Source organism: Artemia franciscana, chromosome 2 (genome assembly GCF_032884065.1).
Source record: "Artemia franciscana chromosome 2, ASM3288406v1, whole genome shotgun sequence".
NCBI lineage: Eukaryota > Metazoa > Arthropoda > Branchiopoda > Anostraca > Artemiidae > Artemia > Artemia franciscana.
In genome coordinates this window covers 27,277,861-27,287,271 of record NC_088864.1, presented here as the reverse complement: position 1 = coordinate 27,287,271, position 9,411 = coordinate 27,277,861, and the positions used below count along the sequence as shown (strand labels likewise).

At 33.4% G+C, this 9,411-nt stretch overlaps 1 protein-coding gene across 1 annotated transcript in view; it reads left to right on the top strand.

Annotated features, from left to right (window-relative positions):
- Positions 1–3,117: 3,117 nt before the first annotated feature.
- LOC136039452 (PR domain zinc finger protein 1-like) overlaps positions 3,118–9,411 on the top strand; it is an 80,330-nt gene continuing 74,036 nt past the window's right edge. The window contains exon 1 of the mRNA XM_065723223.1: positions 3,118–3,186. Within this exon, the coding sequence (XP_065579295.1) occupies positions 3,133–3,186 (54 nt within the window). The 5' untranslated portion in view covers positions 3,118–3,132. The remainder of the gene's footprint in view (positions 3,187–9,411) is intronic.

Sequence of the window (9,411 nt, the reverse complement as noted above, 5' to 3'; positions counted from 1 at the left end):
TGATGATCTTCTGTTACTATAACCTTACCAACAGCCACAGTCATATGGTATAAAAACTTAAACAATACCAATATATCACTATTCCGATCTTTAATTTAACGTTCTATTCTATATTATCGGTTTCGTGTTTCCTAGATTTGAGGTTTGTTCTTTACCAGATTTATTATTTGCTTATTAGTAAATTCTTGATTTCTTTGATACTAGATTTATGGTCTGTTCTTTGATAGAACCATGACTTGTTCTTCACAAGAAACCTTTTCATTTACCATAGACGACAGTTAGTTCTTTTATAATCGTCTCTTACAAGGTTGCAGGCTATCGCTACAACCTGTGTAATTTACTACAAGATTTGTAGTCTTTTCTTTGCTAGAGTCGTGATTTGTTCTTTATTAGAAAATGTTTCACTTACTATAGGCAACAGTTCGTTCTCTAATACAATATTAATGATTTGGATAAAATCATGTTGATCTATAGTCAACGTCCTCATTGGTCCCAGTCCAACTCTACGCCCCTGGGACTTCATCGAGGAGATGGCAATACACTTGACATTTTTCTTAAATAATAATTCCAATGAAGGGAGGGAAGTTATAAAGAAGAAATTCAATGTCAGTGATACAGTTCGAATCAATCGAACTACTACTGTTTTTGAAAAAAAGGAACTACTTATGGTCCACTGAATTTTCTAAGGTTTCCTTTGCCTTCGACAATAAACACTTGACATATGGTCTACGTGACATGGAAGATGATGAATTACAGAAAGTTAAAAACAATGGAATGTATCAGATAAAAACATATTAAAGAGTTGGCTAGGATAAAACTCTGATTTTGATTCTTGGATAGCCGCTGAAGACGTATACAATACCTCATGATTTTTTTTATGACGTCTATGCGAAATGTCTCTGATCTCCTCTACGATGATTTGAATAAAACAAGCGATTTTTGGACAAAGGGGGAGGACTGTAGTTTTCGTATGTCAGGTTTTCTACCAAGCTGATTCCAATGGTGACCTATTTATTATGATCTGAGACCATTTTCAAGGTGGAAATCACCTTGATTTCTTTGGAAATCACCATTGATTTCTTTGGTGATTTCTTTTTGGAAATCACCATAAATTTCTTTTCGAACTAACTTTTATTTTTAAGACTAACCGAAATAACAGTTACTATTCCTTGTTCGCTGTCAGATGGCTATTTTTTTCACTTTGCAGTTTTTTTCAAAACGCGTTTTTCAACTTTTTCTTACTATGAGTTTTAGCTCGTTTTTTACCAGGTTGCAGCTACGTCTACAACCATGATTAAATTTTAAAAAATTCTAGAAAAATTCCCTTCGGAAACTTCTACCCCTACGGAAAATTTTCCCGTGGGAAATTCCCCTTCCCCGCAGGAAATTACCCCCCAAAATTTTCTGCGAATTTCCAAATAAGAAAAACTGCATGTCAACAATGAAAAAATTGCATAACTTACAGCGTGTTTCCAGGGACTATAGAAATTTACGTCACCCAAGGTATAAGAAACTTTATAAAATGTGTTTGGAGAAGGGGATAGTTGCCCTCCAATCCTTTTGACCAATAAGAATGGCACTACAACTTTTGATTTTAGTTGAAATGAGCCCCTTCAGACCTTCTAGAAGCATTCGCTGGATATGATCAACCCTGGAGGGAAAGGAAAAGCACTTTTTGGCAAAAATTACAAAATTCCACGACCTTGTAGATATTAGCTTGTATCTTCTCTAATACGCTGAAACTGAAGATTAATTTCCAGTAATATCGCTTGACTTTTTAGGGGTGCTTCCTCCATTCTTTCATAGCCAGACAAATTTTGTTAAGCTTGTAACTTTCGAATGGCAAAATTAAACATAACGGATTTTATGTATTTGGAATAAGCATAAAAAGTTATTTTTCTATGTATCTATTGTTATCCTTGATTGGAGTTTGTTACCACGACTTGTTTAATATTTTTTTAAAATGAGCAAAAATTTATTTGAAAAGTCTAAGTTTACCTTACAGAAGTGAAGATGGAATTTGACACTTAAAACGAACAAAATTTATTGCTTTGCTGATTACGTAAGATATGCCAGCAAAATTGGCTCAAATAAACTAACTTCCCTATACCCGTAGAATTTTAAAAACTAGCGTCTTATTGGAAACTGAGCTTGTTAGAGTTTGTCAGAGGATTAAAATTGTGCTTAAGTTATCGATATCATGGTCGCTGAAAGACTATCAAGAGGTTTAAACATTTCTTTTGTTTTGTGTGGGCTATTCATTGAATTTGCTGTCTCTAAGGCAAAATTCTTTTTTTTGAGATCAGTTTGTTTTATTCTTCAGTAAAGCGTCAGTTTTAGAACCCCACATATAAAAATATTATGCGTTAGTTTGTTCGAGCTGGTTTTTTGCATACATCTTGCATTGTCGACGAAGCAATAATTTTTGTTCATTCTAATCATCAGCTTCGCTTTTTACCTCCATTAGAACAACTTAGTTTAAAAAAAAATAATTATAAACCAACGTCCACACACATAGCCTTTGGTTTGATGCAACAGAGCCAGTCAGAGTGGCAGTGATGACCGAAATGCATTGTCTTCAACCAGCCATGTACCATCTCACTACATGATTAAAAGAAACAAACACAAATATACGTTCAAATATTCTAAACCTTCACTTCTACGCAAAAAGGCAAAAATAGTGAAAGGAAGAATTGTGGTCTCATTACTAAATGAGCTAATCGTAAAAAAGCTGTCCTGATTCTGGGATGTGCCTCGGGTATGAATTTTGACAGCAGATTAACTTTTCCTCTCAGGAGTGAATGACCGATGAAAATCCCGGTTGAAACTTTTAACAGTTCTTAGTCATGTGAATGATCGAAAGGGAACGCAGTTTCGCTTAAGGCTGTTTTTTTTTAAACACGGGTGCCAAAAAACTCTGCTTTTGAACCGAAGCTCATCGAATCGTGACCAGCAACTGCTTATCTTTGGCTAAAGGTGCCGTAACAACAGCAAGTTCCCATCATGAGAACAGTATGCACATTTCTTTAGAGAACTAAATATCCTATCGTTTTAAAAGATGTTTTAAAAGATTGCGAATTGACTCTCTGATAAAAGATAAGGCTGAAGGTCCTCCAGAGTCATTGATGATGCATGGGACATCGAACCGGGGTTTCATTTGTTGAGTCTATCTTACAGGAACAGCTGGTAAGTCTGTCACCCATCCTTGAGGCAGCTAAAATCGAACTTCGAACCTCACACTGCCAATCACAGCTTCAATCGACTGTGCTACAGGGTTTGCTCTCATATGCGCAAGGCATAAACGGAAGTCTATTAATAATGCTTCAAGGAAGTAATCTTCTATTCTATAATAGCCCTATCTAATATTGTTTATTTGTAACTTGTTTGTTCATTTAGCTATCCTATAATTTATATCTACCGAGAATAGTACGGTTTAAAGATAGTTTCTAAATAACATGGGTGCCCATTAGCTGAGCTTTATGGGAGGGGGGGGGGGCTTAACTGGTCTAATCGGCACTTCTAGTGCGGTATAATAGAAAGCTCAAAACAAAAATATAAAAATATAAGGTAGCGTCATCCAGCCAAGGGGAGTTCTGCCCCCTTAGGGGCACCAATGCTAAGTAACAAAACAATAAAAAAAATAACTAGAGGTAAGAGTTTTTTTTAGTTGTATCTTCAATAATTATGTGCAGACACACAAAAGAATGAGGAAGAAAGAGGTGCCACCATATGGGTTATTTTTATTTTGTAAAGTTAAAATATAAAGCCTTGTCTTCATTATGACTTTTTCAGGTGAAGTCGGCCAAGTAAAAGCTGCTTTTTGCTCATCGAAAAATAAACGTTCCTAAAAAACATGTATTGTTTTGTGAAGTAGGATAATGAACTTTATGTTACAGACTGAACGTTTTTCGTAACTGTCAAGGTTGTCTGCAGTGTTTTCAAGAGGTGTCTTATCTCCCCTCCATCGGTGATAATTGGAAATAATATTAAACATAAGTTTTCAACTGAAACTAAGGAGTAACATTAAAACTTAAAACGAACATACATTATTCTGTATAAATAAAAAAGATCATGGCAGCGTTGTTTCTACATTAAATTTTAATCAAAAACGAACAAAGATTAATTTAAAAGAACAAAGTTTTTTCGAGGGAAGTAAAGAGCGAACTTGAAACTTAAAACGGACAAAAAATATTACTTCACAGCCTATCTACTATAAATCAATAAAACTAGCACAAATAAAGCAACCCACCTAAATATGTTTCCCTATACTTTAGGATTATAGAAAACAAGAGCTTTACTGAAAACACAAAATAATATAGGACTTTTGGTACAGTAAAAACAAACCAATTAAGAACACTTTTTACTGAATAAAAATATTATCAATCCCTTTTAGGATCAATCCCTTTTAAGATAAAGCAACAATCCGTTTTATGGTTGTTGCTTTATTATTTTTATTTTCGTTTAATTTGGTATCACTTCTGCATAATGGCTCAGTTCAATGACTGGCCCTCGTTTTGGTTCTGAAAAGGACAAGTTATGATTAGTTTGTAGACAATTTCGAAGTAAAGCCATCTGGATAGTATTAGGACTATAGACTATCTTTAGAATTTTATCATAGTTTGAAACCCACTGTTGCACAGAGAGAAATAGCCGGATTTCCAGAGTTCAGGTTATGATTTACTAGATCTTCTTTTCAGGTAATTAAATTAAAAAAAATTTTTTAACTGAAAGTAAGGAGCGACATTAAAACTTAAAACCAACAATAAGTTACTCTGTGTATGAAAGGGGCTGTTCCCTTCTCAACGCGCCACTCTTTACGCTAAAGTTTGACTCTATCTCTCAATTCTACTTTATTAAACAGTAAAAACTTTAGCGTAATTTTTATTTTTTATAATTTTTTATCATTGAGAAGGGAACAGCCCCTTTCATACACGGAGTAATTTCTGTTCGTTTTAAGTTTTAATGTCGCTCTTTACTTTCAGTTAAAAAAACTAGTTTTTTTTATTTAATTTCTGAACGTTTTTGAATTAATGCATGTTTGATTTTGGCTCTCCGCGTATAAATTATTAAAATGAAATTTGCAGATTAATTCTTTTTTTGGCTAAATGGCTTTCTATTAGTTTTGATCAGACGATTTTGAGAAAAAAGGGGTGAGGGAGGAAGCCTAATTGCCCTCCAATTTTTCAGTTACTTAAAAAGGCCACTAGACCTTCTAATTTCCGTTAGAATGAGCCCTCTTGCGACATTCTAGGACCACTTGGTCGATACGATGACCACTGGGAAAAAACAAAAAAAAACAAATAAACGCGCACCCGTGATCGGTCTTCTGGCAAAAAATACGAAGTTCCACATTTATGAAGATAGGAGTTTGAAACTTCGACTGTAGGGCTCTTTGATACGCTGAATGCGATGGTATGATTTTAAGATTTTATGACCTTTAGGGGGTGTTTCCCCCTATTTTCCAAAATAACACAAATTTTCTCAGGCTTGAAACTTTTGATGAGTAAGACTAAATTTGATTAAACTTATATATTTAAAATCAGCATAAAATTCCAATTCTTTTAATATATCTCTTAGTATCAAAATTCCGTTTTTTATAGTTTCGTTTACTATTGAGCCGGGTCGCTCCCTTACTACAGTTCGTTGCCCCGAACTGTTTGATATTAAAGCATATTTCTTACAATTTAAGATTGTATTTTACTCTCTATTGGTATTATAGCTGGCGAGACCAAAATTCTACCTGATAAATCAATCCAATATTTTTGTATGCTGTTCAACTACTTTGCGGTTATTTAAAGAATATTAATTTTACCCTCATGTTTTTAAGATAATTTTAATTGTATACTGAAAGTTACTGATGTTATAACTGGTGTAAGACTATGAAAAGCCTTATAGAGTTGTTTATTGTTGTCTGGCTGCATATTCACTTTTGATTCCCAAATCAATATTCCTGTTTTTTTATAGTTGACTTTTGTATTTTCAGTAATGCGCTAGTTTTCTATAATCCGAAAAGTATAGGGAAAAATAATTAGTAAAATATTGGTTTTATCATTATGAAAATTATTGTACGTTGATTTTTTTCTTCGTGAGACTTGCTGCATGTTGAGTTTCTTTTACTTCGTGAAGCCGGTTGTATATCGATTCTTTGCTCGTGATACTTGTTGTACGTTATTGTTTTTCTTCGTGACACTTAGCGTATCTTGATTTTTTCGTCGTGAAGCATGTTGCGTGTTATTTGTTTGCCCGTGAAACTTGTTGCATGCTGAGTTTTTGTTCGTGTAGCATAATCTATGTTAGGTTTTTTTGTCTTCGTAAAAAGCAATAAATCTTTTGTGAAGCTTGTTGTGTATATATTGTTCTTTGTGAAACATATTGCATATTGAATTTTTGATTCGTGAAACTTGTTGCATGTGGGTTAGTTCTTCAAGAAACTTAATGTATGTTGATTTATGTCTTCCAAAAACTTGTAATATTTTCATTTTTTCTTCAAGCAACTTGTTGCATGTTGATTTTTCACTTCGTAAAACTTGTACGTTGATTTTTCCACTCGTGAAACCGGATTTGTCCATGGAACTTGTTGCACACTGATTTTTTGTTCGTGAAATTTGCTGTACGTTGATTTTTCTCTTCACGAAGTATATTGTATGTTGATTTATTCTTCGTGAAATATGTTACATATGGATTTTTCTTTGTGAAACTTGTTATATTTTCAATTATTTTTGTGAAACTTGTTGTATGTTGATTTTGTTTTCTTCGCGAAACATGTATTTTTATTTTTATTATGAAACTCATGTCTAGTGTTTTTTTTTATTTTATCTTCATGTAACTTGCTTTATGTTGTTTTTTTCTTAGTGAAACATTTGCATGTTGATGTTTTTTGTGAAATTTGTTGTACTTTACTATTTTCTCATCATTAAACTAGTTGTATGTTGATTTTTCTTGTTTGTGAAACTTGATATGTTGATTATTTCTTTGTGAAACTTGGTGTATATTTATTTTTTCTTCGCGAATGATGTTGAATTTTAGTTTTTCTTCGTGGAAGTAGTTGTATGTTGATTTTTCTTTCGTGAAATTTAATTTTTCTCGATATTTTCTTCGTGAAACATGTATATGTTGTTTTTTTTTGTTCGTGAAACTTTTTGCAGGCTGATTATTTTCTTGTTCGTGAAACATAATGTATGTTGATTTTTTCTACGTAAAACTTGTTGTAGGCTGATTTTTTCTTCGTGAAACTTGTTGTATGTTAATTTTATTATTCGGAAAAACTCCTGTATTTTTCAGGTTTTTCTTTGTCAAACTCGTTGTATTTTGAATTATCTTCGTGAAACATCTTGTATCTTGATTTTTTCATTGCAGAACTTGTTGTATTTTTCTTTTTCTTTATGAAACTTGTAATTTGTTTATTTTTTCTTCGTGAAACTTGTTACGTGTCGGCTTTTTAGTCGTGAAACTTGTTCTATATTGATTTTCTTATACATTTGTGAAACTTATTATAGGATGATCTAGAAACTTATGTGCTGATTATTTTTTATTCATGAAACAAGTCTTATGTGAATTTTTTTTCGTGAAACTTCTTGTATGTTGATCTACTCCTCTTGAAACTTATTTTAAGTTTATTTTTCTTCGTGAAACATCTTGCATCTTGAATTCTTATAAATGAAACTCATGTGTTATTTTCTTCGTGATATTTGTTATGTTTTTTTTTCTTGGCGAAACTTACGGTATGTTGATTTTTTGTATTTTTTTCCTAAAACTTTTATATGATAATTTTTTTCTACCTGAAACTTGTTAAGCGTTAATTTTTCTGGATCAAACCTTGTCCTATTTTATTTTTTTTTCTTCGCGAAGCTCAATGTATATTGATTTTTTCTACCGTGAAACTTAATTTATCTTGATACAAACGGTAGGTTACGTCAGTTAGGTTAAATTACCTAATAGCATGTAAGAAAGGCGTACAAATTTCATGAAGAGAAAAATGAACATGCAAAAGGTTTTGTGAAGAAGAAACATGAACATGCAAAAGGTTTTGTGAAGAAGAAACTAAAATATAAAAAGTTCCTTGAAGACAAAAATCAAGATAAATTAAGTTTCTTGAAGAAATAATCCACATGCAAAAAGTTTCATAAACAAGAATCAGCATGAATTGTGTTTCATGAAGAAAAAATAACATGCAAAAAGTATCACGATACATGCATAAAGACGCTCACTCACACAGACACGGAGGGAGAGAGAGAAAAAACACACAAAAACACAAAGTCAGACACACAAAGACACAAAGACAGGCACAGAGTCATGCTAACACACGCTCGATCACAAAGGCACGCTGGGAAGGAGACATAAAACACACATCAAAACAAGAAGTGCCTGTCTTTGTGTGCTTGTGTGTCCGACTTTGTGTTTTTGTGTGTTTTTGTCTCTCTCCCGCCATGGCAGTGTGACTAAGCATTTATTTGCATGTTTCTGTGTCTGTCTTTGTGTCTTTGTGTGTCTAAGGTCATGTTTTTGGGTTTTTTTGTCTCTCCTATTGTGTTTGTGTGATTGAGCGTCTATTTCTATGTCTCTGTGTCTGTATTCGTGTATTTGTGTGTCTGAATTTGTCTTTTTGCTTGTGTTTTTCGTCTCTCTCCCATGGTGTTTGTGTGATTGAGCCTCTGTTTGCTTCTCTCTGTGTCTGTCTTTTGTTTGTTTTTGTGTCTGACTTTGAGCTTTTTTGTGTTTTTCTCTTCCTTCCACCTTGTCTGTGTGACGTAGTGTCTGTTTCCATGCCTCTCTGCCTGTTTTTGTGTATTTTTGTGTCTGAATTTGTGTTTTTGTTAGTATTTTACGTCCCTCCCCAAATGATCCTGTGTGACAGAGCGTATTTTTGCATGTCTCTGTGCCTGTCTTTGTGTGTTTGCTTGTCGGACTTTGGGTTTTTGTGTATTTTGTCTCACTCCCACGTGCTTGTGTGACTGAGTGTCTGTTTGCTTTTCTCTGTGCCTGGTTTGTGTGTTTATGTGTCTGACTTTGTGTTTGCGTGTGTTTTTTTGTCTCTTTCTCTCCGTGCCTTTGTGACTGAACGTCTGTTTGCATGTATCGTGAAACTTGTTTCATGTTAATTTTTCTTCGTGAAACACAATTCATGCTGATTCTTGTTTATGAAACTTGTTGCATGTGGATTATTTCTTCAAGAAACTTAATGTATCTTGATTTATGTCTTCAAGGAACTTGTTGTGTTTTAGTTTCTCCTCACAAAACCTGTTGCATGTTCATTTTTCTCTTCATGAAACTTGTACACCTTTTCTTACATACCACTAGGTAATATAACCTAACCGACCTAACCTACCATTTGTATCAAGATAAATTAAGTTTCACAAAAGAAAAAAAATCAATATGCAACAAGTTTCACGATGAAAAATCAATAGACACGCA